Source organism: Leptosomus discolor, chromosome 21, assembly GCF_034619465.1.
Source record: "Leptosomus discolor isolate bLepDis1 chromosome 21, bLepDis1.hap2, whole genome shotgun sequence".
NCBI lineage: Eukaryota > Metazoa > Chordata > Aves > Leptosomiformes > Leptosomidae > Leptosomus > Leptosomus discolor.
The window spans coordinates 5,671,715-5,698,745 of record NC_141411.1 but is presented as its reverse complement, the minus strand read 5'-3'; the positions used below and the strand labels follow the sequence as shown (position 1 = coordinate 5,698,745).

The window sequence follows — 27,031 nt, the reverse complement described above, 5'->3', positions numbered from 1 at the left end:
AGCCCCTGGGACTGGGGTGGTTGGTACCCTGAGTCCCAGCCTCGCCGCCTGCGGGTTCAGCTCTGGGGAAGGGGCACCTTTCCCGCAGGAGCCGCCAGAAGACGGAGAGATGCTCGGGGAGGGTCGTGGGTGGGAAGGAGGGCCAGGGCTGCCTGCAGCCACCCAGCTCCCCACCGGCCACCGACCCGCACTTGAGGTCGGTCTCTCCTGACCTCTCGGTGAGCGAGGGATTGCGAGCCAGGGAGGGATGGGATCTGCTCCAGCCGCTGCCAAGAGCTGGCTCCAGATCCGCAGGCAGCTCTGGGCTGCATTTTCCCCTCCGGCGTGAAGCAGAGCTGGGGTGTCCGGGGTTCACTCTGCGCTGACACCCACCCCCCGAGAGCCTCACCTGCACCCCGCGGGGAGGTGAGCCGGTGCCTGGGGGGGGGGGTGTGTGGGTGCGGAAGGGGGGGGGGGGGGGAGAGGAGGGGTGGGCACGGAGGGCGGGGGGAGCGGGGATGGGGGTGGAGGGGAGAGATGGAGGGATGGGAGGATGCAGGGAGGGATGTGGGGATGGAGGAGCGTGCTCGGGAGGGAGGGAGGGCAGCAGCGGGGGGCTGTGGGGCTGGGCGCTGGGGCGGGGGTCCCCGGCCCCCCCCGGCGGGGCGGCGCCGGCTCCCGTAACCCCGCCGCTCGCTCCCAGCCCTATAAAAACCCCGGGCGGCGGCGCTTCCCCCGCCGAGCCCCGGAGCAGCCTCCCCCCCCGCCGAAACCGAGCCGGGAAGCAACCGCCGGGGCGCAACAGGCCCCCCCCCCCCCCCCCGCCCCGGCCACGCGTGAGCGGGGCCCCCCCGGCCCCGCAGCCCCCCTCCCCCCGGAGAAGGCAGGGCCCGGCTGGAGAGGGGGGTGTGTGGTGGGGTGGGAAGGGGTGCATCCATCCCCCACCCGCTGGGAATCGGGGGAGACACTTCACCACCCCCCCCCCCCCCCCACTGCCCGGCCGCCACCCCCTTTCCCAATCCCGGCCCGGGGAGGAGGGGGGGGGGGGGGGGGCGCGGAGGGAGCGCGGAGCCGCCGGAGCGGGAGGGGCGGGCGGCGGGGCCCCCCCTGCGCCTGGCGCTGCAGGTACCGGTGGGGGGGGGGACACACACACGCAGCCCGGCGGGGCGCAGGGCTCGCCCCCCCCCCCCCCCCCTCCCCGCTCCGACCTTGGCGGCGGCAGCAGCATCCCCCGAGCCGGGCCCGCATCCCCCCGCGGCGGAGCCGGGGCTGCCGGACACCCCCTCCCCTCCTCCTCCTCCCCCCCCCCCCGCCCCAGTCCCTGCCCGCGGCCCCCTCCTGCCTGCACTTGTTGCTGCCCGGCAGGGCTGGGCTGGCTCCTGGTTTAGGGCGGTTTTATTTCGAGGGGGGGGGGTGGTGGTGGTGGTGGTTTTGGAGGGGGTGGAGGTTGCAGCCTCCCCTGCCGTCCCCCAGCAGGCAGCGGTGTCCGGCTCGGCTCCAGCCCTGCTCCCCCTGAGGCCAGAGCCAAAGCTGAGCCCCCCCCTTTTCCCCTCCCCAGTCCCATCTCTGCCCCCCTCTCCTGCCTCCGCCGACCCCCAGCTCCTCGCCCGGAGGAAGGGTGCGCGTAGCGTGCATCTCCCATCCACCGAAATCTATGATCAGCTCGGTGTGTGTCTCCTCCTACCGTGGACGCAAGTCTGGGAACAAACCACCCTCCAAAACATGCCTGAAGGAAGAGATGGGCAAAGGGGAAGAGTCGGACAAGATCACCATCAATGTAGGTGGTACCCGGCATGAAACCTACAAAAGCACCCTACGGACTTTGCCGGGCACCCGCCTGGCCTGGCTCGCCGACCCCGATGCCCAGAGCAACTTTGACTTTGATGGTAAAAGCAATGAGTTCTTCTTTGACCGTCACCCTGGGATCTTCTCCTACGTGCTCAACTACTACCGTACCGGCAAGCTGCACTGTCCCGCGGACATCTGCGGACCCCTCTTCGAGGAGGAGCTGACCTACTGGGGCATCGATGAGACGGACGTGGAGCCCTGTTGCTGGATGACCTACCGCCAGCATCGCGATGCCGAAGAGGCCCTGGACATCTTCGAGAGTCCTGAGCCTGGTGGAGGGGCCGGTGGAGAGGAGCCTGAAGAGGAAGGGGGTAGGGAGATGGCCCTGCAACGCCTGGGCATGGACGACAGGCCGCCGGGGGCGGCGGGGGCTGCTGGAGGGGGTGGCTGCTGTCGGAATTGGCAGCCCAGGATGTGGGCGCTCTTTGAGGATCCCTACTCGTCCAAGGCAGCAAGGGTAAGCTCCCGAAATGCACCAGTGGGGAGGTGGGATGGGGCTGTGCTGGGGTTGTGTCTTCATCTCCCCATCCCCGTGGGTGAGGTGGACTCCCCTAGTGGGTTGCGTGGCCTGCCCAGTAGCCATCCCCATCCTACCGTGGGGCGTGATGGCCATCTCCCATCCTATGGGAAGTCTCTTCCATCATCTCCCCTTCCCCTCCCAACGTGTCGCCTCTGGGGGAGCTGGGCTGGAACTGGGGGTAAGCCCACTCCCTGTCCTCTTCGCACCCTCGGGTGCTGCCTGGGCACCCCCATGGCACATGGAGATGAGGAGAGTCCTTGGCAGGACTGAGTCCTGGCAGGCTTTCAGGATGCTCTAGGACAGGCAGGATTGCTTGGGTTCCTCTCGCTGGGTTATGTGCGTGCCCACGCCAGACCCCACGTTCAATGGCCCAGGTGCGGCGTGGGTGGGCAGGGCTGGTGCCTGCTGGCACCCAACTCAGGTCCTGAAGCAAACGGGGTCCTCACGGTTGCCCCCAAGGAGCTCATGCTCCTCTTCTAGAGCAGCAACGGCTCCGAAGGACACCCCGTGCCTCTGCGCAAGCACCCCTCCCTCCCCTGCGCCCCCCAAGCGCCCTCATCCCCGCACCCCTGTCCCCCACCGTCGCCGCGTCGATGCTGCCCACGCGCAGCATACGGTCCCCATCAGCACGTGCGAGCGCAGGCTCTCCGCCGCCGTTAGCACACAAACACACACATATGCCAACCCCCCTCATCCACGCACGTCCCCGGGGACCCGGTACACTGTGTACACACGCACACGTGAGCACACACATGCAGAAACACACTCCCCCCCCCCCCCCCCCGACCCTCCTTGGTCACACAGACAATCCCTGCCCACAGACACCAACATGCCTGGGACTTGTCCCCTATAACCAGGTGCATTTTTGGGCTCCCAGCCTGGCTCGGGCACTATTCTGCACATGTATCTCCTCTCCCAGCTACTCTTAGATCAGCCCCAAAGTGCTGCCCACCGACCCCCAGGCACCCACCCATACCCCTCCGGTCCCATCCCCGTGCGCGTGTGTCCCCCCATCACGCCCAGCTTATAAATCTGCCGCACAGGCACATACAGGCATTTGGGTTCTAAATGAATTCAGGATGTATTTAGAGGTGTAAAAAAGCCATCAATGGTAAGAAATCCTGCAGGCATTTCACACCCACCAGCAGCGCGCGGGGCAGGGGGTCAGTTTGTCAAGGCGGTGTTTTTGCAGCTAACGTTAAGAGCAACACACACACACAGGCAGAGGATGCTTGGGCAGCAAGAGCTTTACTCGTTTTAAAAGGGGCACCCGGTCCTTTGCCCATCTCTGAGATGCTCTGAGTGGTGCGAAGCTCCAAATAAAGAAAAAAAAAAAAACCCAAAAACCGAACCCCAAGCATAATAATTCAACTCAAATTTTTCATGTTATTATTTGGTTCTGCTTTTCCCGTGTGCTGAGCTGCTCTCAGAAAGGCATTCGCTTTAACAGGAGGAGTGTGTTGGAGGAGGCAGAGATGGCTGCGATGTGAGCCCAGGCTGGGGTTGGAGTGGGACCAGTCTGCACTGGGAGCTCCCCACTTCCTTCGTACTGCTCTGTGAGGAAGGCTCAGCTTAGCACTGCCACGGGGATGGTCACCTTGCAGTGGTAATGCTCACAGGCTCTTCTGGGTGCTGTTTTCCACTCTAAAATGTCAGTACAGTTTTGCAGTGGCTTAGGAGAGCTGCTTTGGCAGAAGGAGAAACTGAGGCACAGAGCAGAGCAACCAACCCAAGTGTGCGCAACCTGCCCAGCGCACCAAATTAACGCGGGGAACCGTTACTGGTTTGGAGTCACCAGCCAGCACTAGGATGCCCTGGGACCCATCAGCACCTCTGCAGGTGCAACGCTCGTGGTGCTGCCTTGGCGTTTTGGGGTGGCTGAAGTGGGATTTCTTTAACACTGCCCGGTTTTGGAGTCTCCCCCTTCCTTTTTGGAGCAAAAGGGGAGCTGCCGGCCCCGGCACTTGGCCTGGGGATGCACCAGAGCAGCCGGTCCGGTGCATCTTGCCAAACCTTGGCAGCAGCGGGAAGGAGCGCGGTCCCGGGCTGTGTGCGTAAACCCTCTCCCTCGGTTGTGCGACAGCAGTGACTAAGAGTCTCAAGGGCTGAATTTGTCCGGTCCTCGCTCTTCCTCGCCCGCAGAGCAGCCCCTCGGGCCCTGACTCAGTTGGCTCCTGGCTGTTTCCATCTTTCTCTTCTTCCAGCATTTCTCCCTCCCGGCACCTCCTCAGCTGGCAACTGTGTGAACGTGCCGTTCGACGTTCCCCCCCCCGCCTCCCTGCAAGTTTTTAGTTTCTTTTCCTTGCAGCGTTGATGCTCACAGGATCTTGGCTCCTGTGTCTAGTCCAGTCTCAGGGAAAATTTGGTCCCTAATGTAGCTGTTGTCCCACCTGAGGGATAAAATTCTTTTTCTTCCCATGGGAAACTTCCCTGGAGTCTGCTTACTTGTAACTCCTTGTTATTTTTCCCTTTGCAGCCCAACTTGTGGGGTCTTGATCTCACTTCCATCAGGATTTCCAGGCTAGTGACCCCCTGGAGGGTCACATTTTTGGGGGGGAACACCCCTCTCAAGCTGTTGAGCGCGTGTTGGGATCCTGTAGGTCATCAGCAGGTTCTGGAGGACTTGTTTGGTGGGACTTTTTTTTTTGGTGATGCTGTATTGCTGGCTACTGAGCATGTACATAGATTGGATTTTATTTTAAAGACAGTTTTGGAAAAAATCTTGAGCTTGGAGCAGAGGCCAAAGCTGAGATAAGACATCTGAGGTCAGATCTTCAGCTGACACAAAGCTGGTGCCACTATTGGCTTGGGGGGGGGGACACGATGGTTGGCAGTGGCTGTGAACCTGACTCTCCTATTTTTAGAGGTTCCTTTTGCTCCTGGGGCTAAATCAGATCTCACCTACACGGCTCATAGAGCAGGGTCGCTCCATTGCCTGAGTGTTTGCAGGGTCTCACTCTCTTCCTTGGTAATTTTTTTCTTTGTACTTTGCTTTGAGTCTAAGTTTTTACTCTTCAGGTTTTCCTGAGATTCCCCATACAGGGAAACTTAAGAATGTCACTCAGCCCTTGGCTGAAAAGTGGGTTATTTTGGCCATGCCACCTCCGTGCAGACGTGCTTGTCCGGTTAAACTGGCCTTGCTTTAAGATCCCACCTTTTTGTCGGGTTTGCTGCCTTCAGAGCTGCCGCCAGCAGGGCCACATCACGGTGCATGGTCCAGAGGGGTCTGATCTGAGGGGTATGGAGCATCTCAGCCTACTCCCAAGTAGGTGCCTATTGCTGCGGTGGGGTGCGGGGGTGGAGAATCATTTTCCAGAGGTTTCTCCATTAATTAGAGCCTGGCTTAAACTTCACACCTAACTTTTGGAGGGCTGACGCTCTCCGTGCTGGACCCACATGGGTTTGCCCTTGAGGACATCCCTCAAGGATGCTCTTGGCAGGCTCAGGGCTGCCGGCACATTACCGCCGGTGTCCGGGGCTGGGTTTTTCTCAAGCGTGACTCAGGCTGTCTCTGCTGCTGATTCACTCCAGCCGAGGACCGGGGCTGTCGTCTGGAGCAGGCTCACGGGGCGGCTGCCTGCTGAACGCAGCCGGTCGGGTGGGTTCGACAGCAAAAGGTCGCGTCCTGCTCGGTGCTGGCAGGGTGTGTTCGCAGCGAAGGGTGCTGGAGCAGGATCTGCTTCCAGGAAGCCAACCCCACTGTGCTTTGGTGCTGGAGGAAGGTAGAAGAAGAGCTTTTCTGCTCAGAGGCTTTTTTTTTGGGGGGGGGGCTCTTGGAAACAGATGCTCTGGGTAATGGCCTCATCATGAGCTCATCCTCTCGGGGAGGAGGGCTGAGCGGGATTGACGGGGGGACACGGCTGAGTGTTTTCTTTCTGTCACAGCCTGTGATTTCCACCGCGTGCTGCTGGCCCCTCCTCGCTCACGTCCGAGGCGAAGCGGCAGCGTGCCGCGGGGAGGAGGTGGCGCGGAGGGGACAAAGGTCTCACCGGTTGGGCAGAGGGGAGAAATGGCAGCATTTGGGAGTCACCAGGTCCAGGCATCAGTGGGATGCTGAGCTCTGCCTGCTCCTCTCCTCCTTGTCCTGCCCTCGCAGTCCTGGGACCATTTGTGGGGACATCATCTGCTACTGACCCGTAGGGAGCAGGGAGGGGGCAAAAGGACATCTCTGAGACATCCAGACCCCAAACGTCACGGTTGTGAATGGTGCGAACATCTCATCTGGGAAGGGGTTTGGGATGAATGTGGGGCAAAGCCCTTTGACTTAGTCCTCTCAAAGTTCCCTCTCCCAGTGGAGGCTTGCTCCAAACCCAGGCTGTTGTAGGTCTCCCTTCATCCCCATCACTGTCATTTCTGGCACATCTCCAACCACAGCCGGAGCCCAGCACACCTTCCCCTGTATGTATCATAGCAAGCAGAGAAAGGTTCTGGACTGACAGCCCCAGACGCTGAGGTTTGCTGCCAACTCATGGGACAGGTCCGGGGAACGTTCCCCATTCTCCGTCCTTGGTCTTAGGGAAGTGGGTGGCAGCAGCATAGCTCCTGGGGTGTTTTGAGCCTGTTGCACTTATTTTTGTTGAATGAGGACTTCTCCCATCCCTACTGTTGGTATTCACTAGCAGGGATTAGAACAGATGTACCAAAGGCAGGTTACACCAGAAGTGTGTCTCAGGCTGCCCCAAAGTTGTTGTCCCAGTAGTTCATAAAACTGATGCTCTCCTCCAAAGAGGAGAGGTTGCCCCAATCAACTAGGCAGGAGGGGTTGACCCAAATCAGCTAATGGCCTGTGTAATATCTGCTTTTGCAGGTGGTTGCTTTTGCCTCGCTTTTCTTCATCCTGGTCTCCATCACAACCTTCTGCCTGGAGACGCACGAGGCCTTCAACATCGATGTCAATGTGACGGAGACCCTCGTGGTTGGCAACACCACGACGATCCTGCTGACGCATAAAGTGGAGACGGAGCCCATCCTCACCTACATCGAAGGGGTCTGCGTCCTGTGGTTCACCCTTGAGTTCCTGGTTCGTATCATCTGCTGTCCAGATAAGCTTCTCTTCGTTAAAAACCTGCTCAACATCATTGACTTTGTGGCCATCTTGCCTTTCTACCTGGAGGTAGGTCTCAGTGGCCTGTCCTCCAAAGCTGCCCGAGATGTACTGGGCTTCCTACGGGTGGTACGTTTTGTCCGGATCCTCCGGATCTTCAAGCTGACACGGCACTTTGTGGGTCTCCGGGTGCTGGGCCACACGCTCCGGGCCAGCACCAACGAATTCCTGCTCCTCATTATCTTCCTTGCCTTGGGGGTCTTGATTTTCGCCACTATGATCTACTACGCCGAGCGGATCGGAGCCAAGACATCCGACCCCCGTGGAAGCGACCACACTCACTTTAAGAACATCCCCATTGGGTTCTGGTGGGCTGTGGTCACAATGACGACCCTGGGCTACGGCGACATGTACCCCAAGACCTGGTCGGGCATGGTGGTGGGGGCTCTCTGTGCGTTGGCCGGGGTGCTCACCATCGCCATGCCCGTGCCTGTCATTGTCAATAACTTTGGGATGTACTATTCGTTGGCCATGGCCAAGCAGAAGCTGCCAAAGAAGAAGAAAAAGCATATACCCCGTCCGGCCCCGCTGGACTCCCCTACCTACTGCAAATCCGACGAAAACTCCCCCCGTAACAGCACCCAGAGCGACACTTGCCCCTTGGCAGTAGAGGAAGGGGCGGCTGAGCGGAAACGGTCAGGTGAGACCCCGAAGGTGGGGTAGAGGGAGGGGGAGACCTCCGGGAGCCCCCATTGCAGCATTTTTGGTCCCCTGTGTCCCAGAGTCCCTGGGGACTGCCCTGCTGCAGGACAGGGCCCCCAACTCTTGGGTTGGTGAGAACTTGGTGCAGAAAGGGCTGGGGCCCTTGGGTGTCTGGGTATTGGGTGCTATATTGAGGGACCAGGATGCTGCAGATCAAGATCCCACCTCCAGGCAGGGGGGAAAGGACGTATCCTGCTCTCCTAATGGCATAGAGCAAGTCACCATGATGTGATTCGAGGTGTCCCTGCCTAGCCCACCTCTTCCTCACGCTGACAGTAGTTAAGACCATTCGCCCGATTCCCATCTTAGCCTGGTAATGCCCTTGGGGTGGATTTTCTTTTGCTTCCTCCCACCATAAATCAGGGCAAGCTTCACCAAAATGGATAAATCCATGGATATTACCTGGAGCTTCACCCTACCTCCCCATTCATCTTCCAGTAGATGCAGCATCCCTGCATGGCAAGGTCAACGCCACTCCAAACGTTGTGCTCAGGCAGGAGCAAAATCAGCCCCTGTGCATTTATTATTTGGTTTCATGCACTGAACTAAAGTTTGGGGTCTGGCCAGTCTTTCCTTCAGGTCAGGGGAGGGCACGGCCCCAGCTGTGGGCAGTCGTTGGTGGGCAGCATCGCCTGGGCTAAGCTTGGGGGACTGCAAGAGCCCTCCTGCGGGATCATTGCTGGCCACGGAGGCTGCTTTGCCCTTTTCATCTTGGTTTGCTGCCAGCAGCACCTCCGGAGGAGCCAGCTTTGCAGTGTGGAAAGAGGAGGGACCATGGTGGGGTTGGGTCCTGCGCTGACGTGGCGTTCACTGAGGTCAGCCCTGAGCAGCCGCACATCTGGCCACGTGTGTTTAACAGTGGTGGTCCTTCACCCACGGGGGCACAGGGAGCTCCGAATGCCCCAGCTGGGTGTTTTCCTTTATAAATCTCCCTCTTCCATGTGCCTATGCATCCTGCCTGCCCCAGGAGCCCTGGCAGCGGGGAGCAGAGAGAGTAGCTGTCCTGCTCTGGAGGAGCAGCTCAACCCCATCCCTTCGCTCCAACACAGATCCAGGAGCTCAAGCCAGACCCTCACCATAGCATCCCCTCAGCTAACGAACCACAGAGTCAGCTGACATAAATTAGCACTTCACCACTACCCTGAGCAGCCCGTGTTTCAGCAGTGTGAATTTTGGAGAGCTAATTGCCACTAATTAGGTGGGTGGATCTCAAAGACCAGGGGCATTTCTTCCCTGGCAAAGCCTGCCAGGGTATATAACCCTCAGCAGGAGTAAAAGCTGCTGCTTCTTGCTGCTTGGGATTAGAATCTGGCCTGGTCCTGCTTGCCTGGTCACTCTAAGTTATCCAGGCTGGGATCATGGGTGTTGCTCTGGGCCACCTGCACTCTGGTCTTCTGCTTCCTTGCGTGGACCAAGCAAACCCTTCTGGCCACCCCAAGCACCTCGCCCTGTGGGTTTGTCAACTGCTGATGGGTCTCTGCCACCTTCTTGCAGACTCTAAGCAGAACGGCGAGGCCAACGTGGTGCTGTCAGACGAGGAGCAGCCGCTGTCGCCGACCGATGAGGAGAAGCGGCCCATGCGGCGCTCCAGCACCCGGGATAAGAACAAGAAATCCTCCACGTGCTTCCTGCTGGCCACGGGTGACTTCTCCTGTGCAGCGGATGGAGGCATCCAGAAAGGTATGGCTGATGCTGGGAGGTGTGAGCTGACCTGTGGGCTGGGGAGGATGAGATGGAGGAGTGAGGTGGAGGTTTGTTGCATCGATCCGAGTCAGTGGTTCATCTCCATCTGCCTGCCTGGCTGTTGTTCTCTGCTCCCCAAATCCACTTGTCTTCCTGCCTCTCCATCTGCTTCATCGTTGTCCACCATGTCTGCCTGTGCTAGCTCTGTCCTTTTTGTTTTCTCCTCCCCCAAGTTCTCCTCCCCTGGTTGCCACCGTTGGGGGTCTGTGACCCTGTGCTGGCTGCACTGCCCTCCTTGTGGACAGGTCTGTCCCTTTGCTCCCCAGTGCTCCAGCTTTTCCTGTCCCTCCAGCTCTTCTCCTTGGCCTTCAGTCACCCGTCTCAGGGTGGTGTGAGTGGGACATCTCTCCTGGAGATGTGCTGAGGTTGTGACTGAAGGCAGTCAAAAGGTTTTCAGTAGGGAAAAAGATCCACGGGCTTTTCCTTTCCTCTCCCCCTCTGATGTCTTTCGGTGGGTTCGAGCGTGGGGAACAGCGATGTGTCAAGTGCTGCCTTGCCAAAAGCACGGGGCTGCCAGAAAGGCTGTCTCCTCTGGGTTTGGAAAGTGAGCTTTGTGAAGTGTGGAGGTTCTCTATGGGAAACTGTGGGGGAGATGAGTCAGGAAAACACGAAACTCTTCTTCCCATGACAAAACACGAGTCCTCTTCAGCCTGGTCCCTTCACGCTGTCCTCCAGCCTTCTCTGCTCCACCAGTGAGCGTGCCCTGGGCCCGTCTCCCAGCCCCCCAGCCCCTGGGAAGGTAAATCCAGGGCCTGCCTTGAGCCACAAAATCCAGCTGCACCCTCAAGTGCTGGGATAATTCTTAGGATGCGGCTCAGTTTTTCAGTTCTGCAGTTTCTCTTGTGCGTCCGGGGTGGTGTGGGATGATGTACCTCCAGAGCCGACCTACCTCTACCTCCTTGGTACCGTCTAATGCCAGTTACTCACAGGGAATGGTGCATGTGAGCTGGGACCAGGCAGGAGAAAAGATGATGTGCTGTGTCTCTGAGCTGCACACCAAGACCCGCTGGCTCCTGCTGGTGGTGCTTTGGAGGCCCTCAAGGGTTTGTTGCTGTAGCACTGCTTGGGATGGTAAAGACTGGATGGGCTTGGGATGTAGGGAGGTGTTTGGGGGCAATCACAGTTGTTACATTAGTAGAAGCAAATTGGTTGCTTCCTCCTGGGACATCAAGGATTCCCTTTGGCATTCCTGCTCAACCACGTCCCTTAGAAAGAGGAAAAAAAATTAAAAGCTTTGCTCATCTTTGGGCAGAAGAGTACTGTACAAATATTTGCTTGAAATGCCTCATGCTTTTTTCCTGGAAGTGCCTTTTTCTGTGAAGTTGGTCTTTTTTCTTAGTGCCCACTAATGCGAAGAGGTGAGGGGGCTCTAGTCCTGCTCCAGACTGGAGGGGGATGCTGAACTGGAAAGGATGAAGGAGAGGGATGAAAGCCCATGCTGATCTTCATCCTTACAAGATGCTCAAGTGAGGCATCTCTTCAACTGAAGCATTTGAGCTTGGTCCCACTGAAGCCAGGAGAAGTAGTGTAGATCTAAGAGCTGAGGATCCAGTGCTGCTTTCGCTGGGCACCCAAATCACATTACTTAGTTGCAGGAGACCAGGAGCTCCTTCTTCTTGCATGGTGGCAGCAACGGCCATTTGAAAGGCCACTTCGGTGACCTTTTTTTGGTTTGTTCTGGTGTCTTTGCCACAAATGTCAGAGTGCTATTTAAAATTAAAAATAGATGTGTACGTGGGTCACTTACCCCCACCTTGCTGAAATGGTCTTGCCCCTGGAGAAAGGTGGATCTGGTGTCCAGAGGGGCAAGAGTGATGTGCGAGACCTTTTGGGAAGAGGGAACCTCATTATCTGTGTCCTGCTTGGGCTGTTGGGGATGGACCGGTGGGATGCTGTCCCGGGAGGTCAGGGCTGATGTCTTCCCTGGTGAAATGCTCCAGTGTGGTCAGGGCTAGTGGTGACCAGAGATGATCAGAGGGGCAAGGCAGCCAAAAGCTGTTGGGAGAAGTGGAGGCGCCTCTTCTCTCGGTCCTGATTTATCTCCTGCTGAGCCTGTTTGTTCTGGTACTGGGATGTTGGCAGCTCTGCAAATTGAGATGAGCTTGGTTCTGAGCCCAACTTGCTGATGGCCATCTGTCAGATCCTGGGACAGGTACTGATGTCTGTACAAGCTGTGGAAATCAGGAGATGGAGCTGGTTCAGGAATGTGCTGCAGATCTCGGCATCCCTCGTGGTTTGAGCCCGATTCCAGCGGTTGGTCTTGTTGGGGGCAGCTCATGCCCCTGCCCACCTGGGGCCTGGAGAAGACTGAGCTGGACTGCAGGGGATTGCCATGTGGCGTGTGTTTCTTGTCCCTATTTGCTGCTCCTGGTGGTGTCACCTTGCTCCTGGAGATGGCTTCAGACCCCTTATCTTCCTTCAGCACTCAGATCCTGCTCAGCAGTTCTCCAAAACGTGTCTTGCTGGGGCCCAGACGTGTTGGCATGGGTCTGTCCTGGCACGTGGGCCCCCGTGCTCTGCTTGGATGGAGGGTTGTGGAGGCAGGATGAGTCCAGCATTCCCCATGCCAGCAAGACTGGTTATGATGGTGTAGTGATTGAAACCAGAGTGGGATTTCCAGAGGAGCCACGGGCAACGGGGTTAAATGGAGGGAAGGGGATCTACCCTCCTGGCAGGTCAGCTCTTCCAGCCGCTCCCTTTGACGGCACCACGGCGTGGCAAAGCGGCAATTTTTCGCTTGGTTGCCAGAACCCAGAGCATCGTGCAGCTGATTTTTTTTTTTTTTTACTCTGTCGCAAAAACCGTGCAGGGCCACGACCGGCACGTGGCTCAAGCGGTGTGGGATCGAGTGTGTGTGGGGGGGATGCTCACGTGAGCACCCACCGACGACGCTTGACTGGCGGCGGGGGGGAGCGAGGACAAGCCCACGTTCGCACGGGGACACGCGTGCGAGGGCACGCAACAGGCAGACGAGCGCCAGGCCGCCGGTATAAACAAGCCCAGGCGTTCCCGGGCAATGCTGCCTGTTGGCATTACCCCGGCCCCATCTGCTGCCGGCTCGGAGCGTGTGTGAGCGTGCACGTGTGCACCGGAGCTGCCAGTGTTTGCACGTGGGGAGCGTGGCACCGCCAGGTTCCCCGGGAAGAGCCCCCGGGGGTTACACGCTGTCCCACCGCCCTGTTGATAAGATGCCTCCGTACGGCTCCTTGGCAACAAACCCGTTTATAAAGCGATCCCGGTGACCTCCGTTAGCACCTGTGTGAGTTGCTGGGATACCGGCTCCGTTAACGAACGGCACCGGTGGCAATTAGCAGAGCACAACCCCCTGGCGCTTTGCAGCTTCGCTCCGTGGTGGCGCCTGACCCTGAGCTTGGTGGAAAACCGCAATGGCCTTGAGGGACGGAGTCCTGAGCTCCTTCCCAGGTGCTCCCATGAGGATGGTTTGGGAATAAATCGATGGAGAAAATGAAGCGTTTGGCTTGGACCAGGTTTGCCCTTCGGAGTCCTGTTGCAGAGGGGCCCTGGGGCAATCGAGCATCGTGATGATGTGCTGCCCCGAACTGTGATGCTGGAGACTTAATCCAAACTGGCAGCATGATTTTGGCCCTGTTCCTATGTCCATCTCCATCCTTTCCTATTCAGTGATCTGAACAAGAGGGCAAAGAGCATCCCTAAGAAGTGCTCAACCACAGCAGCGTGTCCTTGCATCGCCAAGGCAGCTTCCCGCAAGCCCCGACCCCGTAACACCTCTCTGCCAAACCGACATTGTTTGGGTGCTGGATCCATCGGTGACCCCAAGCTTCCAGGGACTGGTTGCATCTCGGCACGATTGCTTCCCACGGGCATGGCTCAGGGTGGCGGGGAAATGCGTGAGCTCTCCAAAGAGCCTCAGCGCTCCCGGGAAAAGAGCAAGGTCTGCTGAAGGATGAGCCTGATGCTGGGGTTTTTTTTTTGAGGGGGGGGGAGCAGCAGAGGGGCTTTGCATCAGCTGCTGTAGGTGGGAAACATCCCTGGCTCGGGATGGGGCTCCCCTCTCAGCTCAGGGCTGCGCTTGCTTCCCTCCTTGCTCGCTGTGTGGATTCATGCCAAAAAGTAAATAAGGAAATTGCTGTTCTCTTTGGGGCCTGATTCTGCTCTGGCTTCCACCGCAGGAGCTGGAAAAGCTTTGCTGAAGTCAGCAACAGGTTTAGGCAGACAGCCCTCTGTCCCCTGGACCTTTCTCTGGAGCTGGAGGAGCCGAGTCTCCTTGAGGGGGGGCGAGTTATGGGAAGCAGTTGAAGACTCCCACGCCTCCCTGCCAGCTGCTGTGGCTGGGAAATGATTAGGGGAAAAAAAATATAAAAAGGGGATAAAAATCAGATTTAAAGAGGTAGTGCTCTGGAGCCTTTTCCAGACGATGCTCGTGGCTCAGCATCCTCCTCGGGGGGGTGTGTGTGGGGGTGACGCCGTGATCGCTCCAGCGTGAGCATTGATCCCTGAGCCAAGCCCAAACCGGCCAGGCCAGGCCAGCACTCGCCGTCGGTGCCTCCGCATCAAAGCAGAACCCAAAGATGAGCCAATAAATCCCTGGGGATGGATGGACAGAGGGACGATTTCCAAGCTTGGCACTGCCGGAGGGGCCATCCATCACCTTGTTTTTCTGCTGTCAGGGAGCCGCCTCCCGCCGCTCCCCCCCACGGACGCACCCGCGCTCGCTCGCACGCTCCTGCTTTCTCCAGAGCTCGCTGGGGCTGGCGGGGAAGGCAAAGGCGAGGCTGGAGTTGCTCGCGCGGGCGCTTTCAGGGAAGATGCAGCGACCGTGGCACAGCGCGGGGCGGTTGGGCTCATCACGGCCAGCAGCATCCTTAATTTTCCGTATTTTGGCAACAGAGCCGTCCCTGCAAGGTGCAGCGATCTGGAGAGCAGATCTTGGGGTTCATCTTTGGACACGGCTGCTGTTCGGACTTAAAAATCCAATTTTCAAGACAAACACTTAGTTTTTTTCCAGAAAGAAAAAGTGGCTCTTGACCTGCAAGAGCGTTTGTTCTGGCTGTTGCTTTTCAATAAAAGTTGGAGCAATTTCTGGCTCTTTGGGGGAGTGTGAAGGGGTCCCATGCTTAAAGTCATAGAAATATTTGCTCTTTAATGTAATTTCTTATGGAAAATAATGAGCACGTCTACCTGCTCCTTTTCATACAGGAAGGTGTCAGCAGCAGCTTGCTGCTACAGCTGGCTTAAAAACCAGAGCCAGGGGAATAACTCCTTCCAAATCCCGTATTTGTTTGAGTTCTGCTGCTTTTCCCCGTTTGCTTCAGCCCACGAAATCCCCAGACTCATTCCTCATTCAGAGCAATTTGGGAAACAAAACCCAACACCCCCAGGATCGATTTGGTCTCCCGACATCAATGCCTCTCAAGTCCTGGATTCAGCCAGCGCTGCTCAACTGCATGGGGAGCCACGGGGAAGGGAGGGGAAGTTCTGGAGGCGCTGCAAGAAGCTCGGTTGCCCTCAAAAAGCCCTTCTTGAATTTTTTTCTTTTTAGGGGGTTGAATTGGGGTGTGGGGCTGGGCGATGCTCACTCTGGTGCTCTTTGCTTTCCGAGCCTTGGGAAGGAGGCTGCTCGGCTCTAACCTGTCCGTTTTCTTCATCAAGGCTATGGAAAATCCCGAAGCCTAAGCAGCATAGATGGTGTGGCAGGATCCACGGTGGGCTTGGCTCCCCTCACGTCCCGCTGCAGCTCTCCCTGTCCTCTGCGGCGTCCCTGCTCTCCCGTCCCCTCCATCCTCTAAAACGCTGCCCGGATCCTGCTTTCTCGTGTCGTGTCGCTCTGTTTCCCTCCCCTTCCCCGTGACGCCGTATCTCCACGGCGGTGCCTGTGCCCAGAGGAGAACCGAGATGGGACATCTCCATCCCCGAGAAGCGGGTGCTGATCTTCTCCAGCCCGGCGCTGCCGCCACGCTCCCCCCTGCCCCGTTCGTAGGACATGTAACGTCTCCATTGAACTTGTCTCGTGTCCATGTGTTTGGGACAGTCCCTGGAGTAGCTGTTGGATATTCCCCCCCGCCCCGCCTCGAAACCTTATTCATCCTAAATAAATTGGGCCGAGCCACGTGCTTCCCTCTGGTGTCGAGCCCTCCTTCCCGTGGGCCGTTTGCACTTGGGCTAAAGAGTGGTGGAAGTGCAAGGAGGACATGTTGACTCATAAAATTACATATCGTTGTGCTAGAAATGGCTGAGTTCATATAATTTTAGGTATTTTTTTTTTTTTCCTGAAAAACAGCCTCAAGTTTCTGGAGGCGACAGATGAATAAACCTCTGTTCCCTGCCCAGCAGCGGTTCCCCTCTTGTTTTGTGCCTTTTTCCGCCTGAATCATATTCCCCCTCTGTTTGTGTGTCCTTCTCCATCCAACCTCAGGGATGGTCCTGGGGCTGAAGGTGGCTTTGGCAGCCTTGAAAACCAGCCCCGAGGTCCTGTGGAGGTAGGAGGCTGTAGGGCCCCAGGCTGGGGGCTGGGATAAAAGATGGGCAAAATATATGTGTGGGTGCTCCCATGACGAGCTGGGAGGTGGTGGGGAGGGGAACGGGGGTCCCTGGGAGCGGTTGGGAAAGGTGTTGCTGCTGTTGAATAGCGGGGAAGTGAGAGACTTGAGGCAAAACAATGCTGAAATGGATGGGGGGATGAATCCTCTTCTGAGGTGGACGCAGGGTGGTGGGGCAGAGCATCCCTGGGGGGATGGGAGCTGGGTTTGAAGCGGGTCCTCCCCCATCCTTAGGAGGGTGAGGTTGGCGTGCCAAACTCCCTGATGCGCTGCTGGGTTTTGCTCACGTGTATTTGGGGTGATTTTGAACGATCTCAGGTGTCTTCCTGCACTAGCACAAAACCTTCAGTCCCCTGATTTCTGTCTCCTTTCTAGCTCCGTCGCCCCAGCTCTGCATCCCCGGAGGTGTCTGGGTCTCAGGTGGCTGAAAGGGGCTGGTGTGATGGGTGCAGCACCCGCTCTCATCCCGGTGCGCTCTCAGCCGCTTTCCTTACTCTGAGCAAGGCCAGCTCAGTGGGGTTGGAGCCTGGGGACTTAGTGTGCTGGAGGATGGAGAGCAAAGCTTAGCCCTGGGTGTGTTTGAAATAAAAAAAGCCCCAAGAGCTTTTTTGGGGGTCAGGACCTTCCCCTCCATCATGGTCAAACCAGAGTTGGTGCTCAGGGGATGATGCAGAGGGAGGATCCCCGTGGTGCAAGGCTGGTCCCGGCACCCCAAAGGAGCCAGGCTGGGTTTTGGCAGATCCTGCAGCCAGGACCCTCGTGTTCCTTCCCAGGCTCCCCGTGCCTCAGTTTCCCTCAGTGTAGAGAAGGGTTAACGCTGAGAGCCTCCTGCAGTAAAACTCCTTGCTGACACAAGGAAGAGATGCTACACAAGGAAGAAGCGTTAAATGCCTCGTCTGGCTTTTTTTTTTTTTCTTCCCCACTGAGTTGAAGGAGCTGACAGGAGGAGCCAGTCACCACATCTCCAAAACAACCCCCCTCCAAGTCCTACACGGGGCCGGCAAGAAGCTCTTGCCTTTTATTTTGTTTTTCTCCTTTCCTTCCTCTCTTCTCCTGCCCCAGCTGTGCGGGCAGAGCAGCAAGAGTCAAAGGAAAGCAGAAAAGAGGGGGAAAAAACTTGGTGCCATGAACTGGGTCCTGGCGCTTGACAGCAGGGGCTGAGCACCACATAGACGCGGTGCTGGAGCTGGAATTTCTCCAGATTTGGGAAGAAATGGGGATGACCAGCATCCATCCTCCACCCAGGGTGTCCCATAGGGGTTTTTGACCCCTGTGCCGTGGTGGTGATTCACTCCTTGCTGGCAACACCTGAGTTGGCCGTGTGTAGCTGCATTCCTTGGATTTCTGTAATTAAAGTGTAGTCCCATGCCAAACGGTCAGGGTAATTCAGCCGGTTTGTGGATCACCCAAAACCCCCATGAGCCAGGCAAAGGGGTGAGTAGGGTGGCACCGTACCAGCGTTTCTCTGGCGCATCCTCCTCTTTGGAGCGGGCTCCTTATGAAGCAGGAGGAGCTGGAATATCCCCAGCCGGTGCGAGAGGGAAGGTCACCCTCCATGATTTCAGTGGTCTCTGAATCATAAATGATTTAACCAAGGTCATGCGCCGACTTTGGGGATGAGCCAGGCATGACAAACCAGCTCTGCTGCCCTGTCTCTTGCAGAAGCAGCGGATCAAGAGACTCAGACTTTGGGGTTTGAGTGGTTTGAAAGCAGAGGATTAACCCCGGAGCAGGCGCAGCCACAGATCCCAAGAGATCCCATCCTCTCCTTCCCCCCACCCCAGGCTCCCAAATCAGCTCCTCCGAACACCGGAGCTGGTTGCCCGATGTGGAAAACCCTTGGTGGACCCCCTCCCAAAAAATCTCATCCCCATCAGAGCAACGAGGGTTGAGGATGAGGGCTGCCATGGAGCCGGTACGATGCAATTTTTAGCAGTGGCGTTATGCAACTCGGGAGAAGGGATGACTAATGTGCAAAAAGCTCCTCTAAAACAACCGAGCCCCGAATGGGAGACGGAGGGATTTCAGTGGGAGGCACCAAACTGTTGAAAAACCCATCGCATCTTCTCCCTCTTCCTCCCTGCCTGCTTCTGAACAAGTGATTTGGGGGATGCAGGAGGGGGAAAACAGTGTGTTGTTATTTTTAGGTGGGGTCTGGGTTGGTTTTGGGGGCGAGTTGGCAGGGGTTAATCCCCTGGATAAGATTCTAAGAGGAGCTGTAGTGGATCAGAAGAGCAGCCCGCTAAATAGCTCTGTAGCCCAGGGTTTTATCTCAAACAGCGGCCAAAATTGGCTGCCTAGAGAATAGGATAAGAATAGAGCAAGAATATACGATACTTCCCCCGAATATCCTCCCAGTCGCTTATCTATGTTTAGGGATCTGGCGAGGAGCGCACGTTCCAGCCGAGGCGAAAAGCAGCGGGAGAAAGCAAGGTTGTTTGATTTATTCTTGATGAACTGAATAAATCAATAGGAGTCCAGCTGCCTCTGCCCGAGTCCTAAAATGGCATTTAAAACAACAACAACCAAAAAATCAACTGGTGTGCAGCGACCGTCAGGACAGGGAGCTCGCTGCCAGCATCCCAGCCTGGAAAGGAGAGTTTCCCGTGGGATGGGGTGAGTGTCAGGTCTGAGTTCCCAGCAGGATGCTGTGATTGAGCGGGAACAGACAGATAAAGCACGTATGTACCGTACGTACGTGCCCCTCACCTACGTATAGCGTGATGCCGGGCAGCGTGGTACCAAGAGGAGACTGAGCGCCCCGTGCTCCTCGTCCCAGCGCTGCCGCAGACGCGGGTGATGCTCAACAGCAGGAATGGGATCAGAGACGCTGCGTAGCACCGGGCTGCCCCGATGGTCCAGCCCGTGCGTCCGTCTGCCGGGGTGTCTGTCCGCTGAGCCCGGCAGCGCTTTGGGATGGGGATCAAACCCCTCTAACCCCCCCGCCCCGCACCCGGTGCAGAAAGCAGCCGTGCAAGGGGCAACATGCTGAGCGGCGTCACCCTTTGGATCTGAGGGGGGGAATTTGGGGGCAGTTCCCCCCCCCCCCTCCATCATCCAGCAGCAGCTTTTTCCTTCTCTCTTCCTCCTGGGAGACTCGGAGTCCAGGGCTGCGTGGAGACTGTGCCGCCATCCCGGGTTGCGTGCAAGGTATTAATTGTTATTGTTGCAACAACTGCTCTGTTTCTCGGGAGATGCTTGAAAGAGCTGAGAAAATAGGAAGGCCTGTCAGGCAGCCGGGCAGGAGGTTAAGATGTCAAGAGAGTAATTGCTCTACCCAGAAGCAGCCTGTTTCTGGCTTCCCCAGCACTGCCAGGAAAAATCCTCAGTGCTTATTTGATGACAATAAAAAAGAATATTTAAATAAATAGCAACCCCATCCCTTGCCCATGCTGACGAGGAACGGGGAGAGCAGAGGCAGATGCAAAATAAGATGCAGTTGAGCTTATAAATAGGTGCCTCCCAGCTCCCAGTCTGTTACTTCGTTACCTCCACCCGGGTGATCGGTCCTTACGCTTTTCCCCCATGAAAAGGTAAAAGGAGGCTCAGAAAGTGTTTTGCAAACTGCTGGGGAGCGGGTCACGCTCTTCCTCTCGTGTGGGACAGGCTGGGGCAGGGACTATGGCCTGGTGGCTGGGGGGAAAAAAAAAAAACAACAAACAAACCTTTGGCTTTGGAGAGCGAGAGGGGAATCAGCCCGATGGCAGCGAAGCGCCGGCCCGAGGCTCAGGAGCAGCTCTCTGGATCGTGCAGGGGACGCCCAAGGCGAGGGGTGGCTTTGGGGCTGTGCAGCCCCCCAGGGCGGCATCTCTGGTCCTCGCAGCACGGGAGATGCGGGTGGCCGCTGGCTTTTGCTCCATCGTCGTGAAATCCCCCCTGTCTTCACATGGTCCCCGGAGAGGGGCGTTGCGGGAGAGGCAGAGGTTGGCCGGGAGGTGTTGAACTCCAGCCTGCGGGGAGCGCGGTGGGGTGCTCTGTCCCGCAGGGCACTGCAGGCTCTTCGAACCCCTCCTGTTGCAGCGGTGAAAACAAAAGGGACCTGCAAAATGTCCTGGGGTGGCCCGGGGAAGCCTTCGAGGGGTGGCCGGGAGGCTGCGAGGAGCCATCCCTGCGGGAGTGGTTTGGCTTTTGGTGATTTTTCTTTCAGCACCTCCTGAGCCTCTGGTCTGCAAAGAGATCTTCAATGGGGGTGGAAAAAAGAAGGGGGGAAAAAAAGAAGAAAGAAAGAAAGAAAACAAGGAAGCCAACTGGCAAACCAAAGCAGAGTTAGTGTAGGACCTACCCAAACGTTGTGCTGGAGCAGCTGGAGGCTGGCAGCCCGTGGAGGCAGCGCTTAAGGGTGTTTGGGGAGGTGCTGGTAGGGGGGAAAGTGGGACTGTGTGAACTCACCACCCCTGGAAATTTGGAGGGGGATGGCCCTGGCAGCACCGCAGCAAACCCTGGGGGATTTCTGGGGCTGGGTCACGGCCAGGCTGTGCCAAACCTCCTGCCTTGCCCAAAGAGGGGGTGGTGGAGCATCACCCCACTGTTGCTGGGCAGCAGATCTGCACCCAAAATAAAGGAGCCGTACCCCGCAGAGGGGCTGCGAGGGTGAGAGGGGCTGGGACCCACCGGCGGTGCAGAAACGATAAGCTGAGACAGGAGGGCGGTTTGCTCGTGGTGGCTTTGTCTGGGGGACAGCAATTAAACAACAGCAACAACAACAACAACAACAACAACAAAAAACCTCGGCTGTTGTTATTTATTTTTAGTCGTGCTAATTTTTTCCGAAGCTGGGAAGCTGCTTTCCAAGGCAGGTCCCTGGAGGATGGCGGGCAGCAGGTCTCGAGCTAGCACACAAAATGGCTTTGAATGGGGAGGAGGAGATGGGAGTTAAAAGCCGAGTCGTGTCCCTGGTAAATCAATCGACCTGACGGGGGATGTTTCTAGCAGGCCACGAGCCCTGCCGAGAGCTTTTAGCTGCTTGCAGGAGGGGTCGAACCGGGAGCAGTGCTGTTTTGCAGCAGCTGCTTCGTGCATGGCCAGCGCCGGTCCCTGAATTGTTGCTGGGGGGTGATGCTGGGTCCCCTGAACTGATCCGTCGTGGCAGCTCAGGAGGTGGGGACCTCTCCTGCAAGCCCTGGGATTTAGGGACTTTACCCCAAGAGTTTTTCTGGGATGTGGGGCTTTGAAAAGCCTCTGCGTCCGAGCACTGCTCGCCTAAGCTGCGCAGGGATGCTCGACGGAGGACGAGATGTTTATTTTGGGGAAAATGAGATGCTTTTGGAGCTGTGTTCGGGCTGCAGGGGGGGAAGTCAGGTCAAACCCACGGTCAGGAGCTGGCGTTGGGTTTTGCAGCAAGATCCCTGGGTGGAAAAAGCAGCTCCGTGGCTTATCAGGTGGATCAGGCGCTGTCTCCCCGTCTGACGGCCCCTCGCCTGGAAACCGGGTCCTGGCACATGGGTAGAGGCGGCGGTGTGACTCAGAGCTCCAATCAATGTTAATTAATTCAATGATAACGAATGAGAGGGGGAGAGAGAGAGAGAGAGAGAGAGAGAAGAAAAACCACTGCGGGGTATTAATGCACCAGGCTTGGCTTTGGGACATCTGGCTTGGGAAGTTTTGGTCAAGAGCAGCTTTCTGGGAGGAGAGGGCTGCAGCGGGGCTGAACTTCTTTCCTCTGCTCTTCATTTCTACCCTCAAAATCGTCCTGACTCCACGTCTGCTTTCTCTCATGGAATCATTTCTCAAGTCACCCTCTCTGGGTCCGTTATTAGGCTTTTTGAAAAGATTTCTTTTCCTGATGTACTGATGGAATAGCAGCATTGTATCCCTCTGGAGAAAGCCATTTCACTTCGTAGCTACTCTGTTGTCTGCACCCAGCAAAGTCTGGGTCCCCTGGAAGCTCCGTCTCGTTCTCCCTCACCTATTTCTCCACAGGTAGCTGATGAAAGCAGTGTCTAACGGCGTGTCTAATCCTTGTGTCTTTAATTGCAGACACCTGCCAAGACGTCCTCTCTTCCAGTTACCCCCAGGGTGAGGTGGTCACCTTCTCCTGAGCCCCGGCTGGATGCAGGCAGCGCCCCGGCGAGGGATGCCTTCCCTGAGGGATGCCTTCCCCAAGGGATGCTCTCCCCAAGGGATGCCTTCTCCGAGGCGGAGGGATGTGTGCCCCGAGGGATGCTTTCCCCGAGGTGGAGGGATGCTGTCCCTGAGGCTAAGGGATGCGTTCCCCAAGGGATGCGTTCCCCAAGGCCAAGGAATGCTCTCCCCAAGGCTCAGGGATGCTCTCCCTGAGGCCAAGGGATGCTCTTCCTAAGGCTGAGCGATGCATTCCCCTGGGGATACTCTCCCCAAAGCGCAGGGGTGCTCCCCCCCGAGGCCAGAGGATGCATTCCCCAAGGGAGATGCTTTCCTCGAGGCTGAGGGATGCTCTCCCCAAAGCCTGGGGATGCTCTCCCCAAGGCTGGGACATGCATTCCCCTGGGGATGCTCTTCCCAAGGCCAAGGGTTGCTCTCCCCAAGGAGCTTTGCTTTCCCACCAAAGCAGCCCAAGGCTCCAGTTGCCAGCTCCGTGGATGGGGTGGGGGGGTTTGGCAGCCGGGTCTCCCCCCAGAGAGGTGCCGCAGGGCGGCGGGGCCGGGAGGGGAGGTTGGGGTGCCAGGGGTGGCCCCGCTCCCCTGCCTGCTGCCAGCCCTGCCACGTACACGCTGCCCGGCTCCCCAGCGCGCCCCTGGGCTGCCCCCCTCCCCTCGCCCACGCTTTCGGATGCACCTCGCCCCTCCGCCTCCGGAGACTCGCCAGCTGCTCACCGAGACATCGCCGCCACCGCCTGCGGCTCCATCCGTGCTCTGACCCCCCCTCCAGTGTCAAACGGCCTCTGGGGACCCTTCTCTGGGGTTTCAAAGGCTCCATTCGAGGTGCCATGAGCGGGTCACTGCACCTTCACCCGCCTCTCATGGGTGCTTAGCCCAGGGTGCAGACCCCGAGGGGATGGGGGGGACGAGGGGGTCGGTTTGGGCGCAGGGACGGGGATGGGAAGCAATAGGTGAACGAGGTGGGGTGAACCCGGCTGGGTGGAAGGGTCAGTGTCCTTCTAACGCTGTTACGTATCTCTGTGATCAAGGCAATACTACTCCCATTTCTGTCTGTCCTGTACGCATGCCTCTACCTGTCCAACCGTACTAGAGTTCGAATAAAGACATCCATGAGCTGAGTCAGCTCCCGTACCCCTCCTGCCTCCGTGGTTCCTCACCGCCGGCTCCCCGCGTGCCCGCAAAGCCCTGTCGCCACCCTGGGTGTCCCTGGCAGCGGGGATGGTGATTTCAGCAGGGGTGTTGCCTGGATGTTGTGGCCGAGCTCCTTGCTTTCTCGCACGGCTTGGATGAGAGCCCACTGGAAAGCCCACGGCAGACTGGCTTCAACATCCACGTGATACTCATTTGTTGAAGGAAAGGCACTGCAGAGCTGGCAAATGCTTTGGCTCTGCCCACTCTGACTATCAAAGATGAAATAATCAGCATTATGGCCACAGCGGTGCCATCCTTAGGTTTCAGAGTGAACACCGCATTGAGGTAAACAGGCTGGTCCTCCCTGAGCTGTCTGGGCAGCCTGGCTGCTGAGCTGAGCAGACGGCACTAAGCTGATTCATGGGTTTAGGGCTGAATATCTGGGGCCGTGGTGCTCCCTCTGTTGCCTTTTGACCAGCTCTGAAAGAGGTTTAAACGCTGTGCACCCCCCCAGGTGCAGTGTGAGCCCCTGGAGAGACCTGGCCTGACTCCGATCACTGCTGCAGTGAGTGGGAGGAGCCTCAGCCGACACCTCCAGGATGGAGATTTTGGGGCTTTCCCTGTTGACGACCCACCCCTGGGGCACGAGGTCTTTTTGTTTGAGACCAGTGGCACAGGGAGAGGCCGGGAAGGTTAAAACCAGGGGGGGGAAACCGAAGAGCTGCCACGAAACTGAAAAGAAAGGAGCCACAAATGTGAGCAGTTGGTGGCTGGGGGCCAAAGAGCAATTAAAGCGAGAGCCTTCCTCCGAGGGCGGGAGTGAGATGCTCTGCTTCCCGCGGCGGCTGCAGGGAGCCCTCGCGAGAGCCCCCGCGGTGCTGCCGAATGTGCCGGGGCCCTTCTCCCACACGGCCGTGGGCACGGGTTGGTCGTCGGATCGATGCCGAGTGCTTGGGTCGGCTGATCAGGGATACCGGGTCAAGGGGTGATGGGCACCCGCGTCCCCCCGGGGTCCTGCTCACGCAGCGTTTGGGGACTGGAGCATCTCGGTGGGGCTCAGGACCTGCCAGGCTGCTTCAGGGGGGAACTCAAGGGGACCGGGACGGCCTGACTCTTTGGGAGGTGGGTTTAGGGACAGGGTGGTCATGTTTGTGGGTCCTTAGTACAAAGCTGGCTGGAGATGTCCCCTGTAGTGTCCCCCAAGCAGCAGGACGAGGTCCCTTCTCCGTCCTGCACGAAGCCCCTTCCCATCGCCGTTCTGTACCACATTGGCCATTTGCAACCTGTTCCCCACCGACCAAAATACAAACCAGGAGGAACAAACCGGTGGCTCAGGGACTGAGTGTGTCCCCAGGGATCCCGTGGCTCCCCAGGATGTCCCTTTCCTTCCTCCTCCCTCTTTACCTGTTGGCTGGGGGGAGAGAAGTGAGTTGCTCCACACCCAACCCTGGGGCTATAGGATGAACGTCTGGCGGCCCCAGCCTAGATCCGGGGCAGGGAGGTGAGTGTGAAGTGTTACCAAACCTTTCTGAAGCCGCATGAAGGTGTGGACATGAGCCATCAGCCAGGTAAGGTCCTTGACCCGGGGACCCCCAGGGTGTTTGGGTGCAGGAGAGGGATGAAGGCCCCATCCCAAACCCGCAGCTGGTGCAGGGCTTCCTTAGAGTTTGCTCTGGGTGCTCCATCACGCTGGGCTGGGGCTGCACACTGGGCTATTGGGCATGGCCATGGGCACCCCGACTTCCCGGTGTACCATGGAGACACAGGAGGGTCGTGGTGAGTAGAGGGATGGAGATGGGAGAGGCCGGACCCCTGGGCAGGGGCAAAACCCTCTTGGGGGAGCACCAGGACCAGGCACGGAGGAGCCACAGCTCCAGAAGGGAGCAGAAAGCCCAAAGGGGACCAGAAAGGTCGGTTTATTGATGCTTTGGCTGCCCCCAAGAGAAGTTCAAACCATTTTTGGACCCAGACATCCGGCTCCCCAGTGGGCAGTGGGATGCTCCCGGCGTTCCCCATATCCGCCCGGAGCAGCCCATCCCTGCTGGTGGGCGATCCCAGCCGAGCCCAACTCCAGCAGCCCCAGCCTGGGGCCGGCAGGGATTTCGTTAATGCCGCTGCTCATTTGGAGCCGCAAGGCTTGGATCCGGGTGCTTTTGGCATGACTCCCCTCCTGGCCTGAGTTTCTTGGCTCTCCATCCCTCTTGATATAAATCCAGCACCAGCCAAGCAGGAGAAGGGGGACAAAGGATGAGGACAGAGCCTGGCACACCCTGACACCAGCCCTTTTCTTTTCCCAAATAAAAATCACCCTTTCTCCCACCTCTAGGAGCATTTTTGACTCTTTTCCTTTATTTCTGAAGCCAAGGAAAAACCAAGCAGGGAGGGAGGCACCCAGGGGCACGCAGCAGAGGGGGAATATGAGCAGAAAGACCCGGTATGGGGGGTGGGACGGTGACAGCATCCCTGGCCTCGGGGCTGGGATTAGCCATCGGGTGTACTTAAAGGAATTTTAATCAGCGAAAGATGGTGCTGTCAATAAAAACAAGCGAGAGGCTCCGTGGCGTTGCGCCAAGGCAATGAGTGCATGATTTTTAATCTAGGAAAGTAGCTGCTGGGAGGGGAACGGCTCCCATGGAACCACATCCATGCCAGGGATAACCGAGGGGCTGGATCCGGGCTGGGAGAGGGGCTTTCCCCTAGCCCAGAGCCAGGCCACCCTTTGGGGTGCTGTTGCAGGGGGAGGTGGTGGGGAAAGGGATGGGGTCTGGTCATTGCATGGGGTTTCTCTGCAGCTGGGTTGCTTGGGGACTGTTTTTCCGTGCCTCAGTTTCCCCTTTCCTCAGTGAAGATGCTTAATCACCCCTTTAAGACAGGCAGATTTGCTGGGTGGGGGGTATAAAAAGAGGGACTGCTTGCAGGGTGCTGGGTGGAGGCAGCAACGGGCTGTGGGACAGGCCTGGAGCAAAGCCCAGGAGAAAGGCAGCGAGGGCTGAGCAGCCCCGCTGTGGGCAGATAACCAGGGCTGAGCCAGCTCCCGGAGAGGATGGGTTTCCCAGAGCTTTGTGCTCCGTCTCCACCTCGGGGACAGGAGCAGCTGGAGCCGCGGCCGCTGGGCCGAGCATCAGTCTGCCCACCGGGCCCTTCCGTCCCAGGCAGCTCTTCTCGAAAGGCTTTCAAGCGGGAAGACAACTCGCCGTGAGCAGCCCTGGCAGCGACACTCACCATATCACCTCTCTCAACCTCCCGCCCCAAGCAGCGGGCACCTCCCCTTGCGTTGCGTTGCATCGCTCTGGCTGACTTGGCCTCGCGCCGCGCTCCTCTTTGGAGCTGCGGTTGGAGGTTGTGGCATTGCCCAGGGGGATTTTGGAAGTGGGGAAGCTCCCTGGGAGCCAGGTGTATCTCCTCCTTC

General features: G+C 57.9%; 1 protein-coding gene across 5 annotated transcripts; it reads left to right on the top strand.

Moving 5' to 3' along the window:
* Positions 1-1,633: 1,633 nt before the first annotated feature.
* KCNC4 (potassium voltage-gated channel subfamily C member 4) lies at positions 1,634-22,452 on the top strand. Of its 5 annotated transcripts, none has more exons than XM_086476463.1 (5): positions 1,634-2,284; positions 7,155-8,091; positions 9,648-9,833; positions 9,925-9,930; positions 22,391-22,452. In XM_086476463.1, exons 1-5 carry the CDS (start codon positions 1,634-1,636, stop codon positions 22,450-22,452), a joined length of 1,842 nt encoding a protein of 613 aa, XP_086332589.1. The 5 variants fall into 5 exon arrangements, with proteins under 5 accessions (XP_086332589.1, XP_086332587.1, XP_086332590.1 ...); XM_086476461.1 differs by lacking the exons at positions 9,925-9,930; positions 22,391-22,452 and adding exons at positions 8,721-8,757; positions 15,528-15,664 and having other exon boundaries at positions 7,155-8,086; positions 9,692-9,833; XM_086476464.1 differs by lacking the exons at positions 9,925-9,930; positions 22,391-22,452 and adding exons at positions 9,143-9,147; positions 15,528-15,664 and having other exon boundaries at positions 9,725-9,833.
* Positions 22,453-27,031: the final 4,579 nt, after the last annotated feature.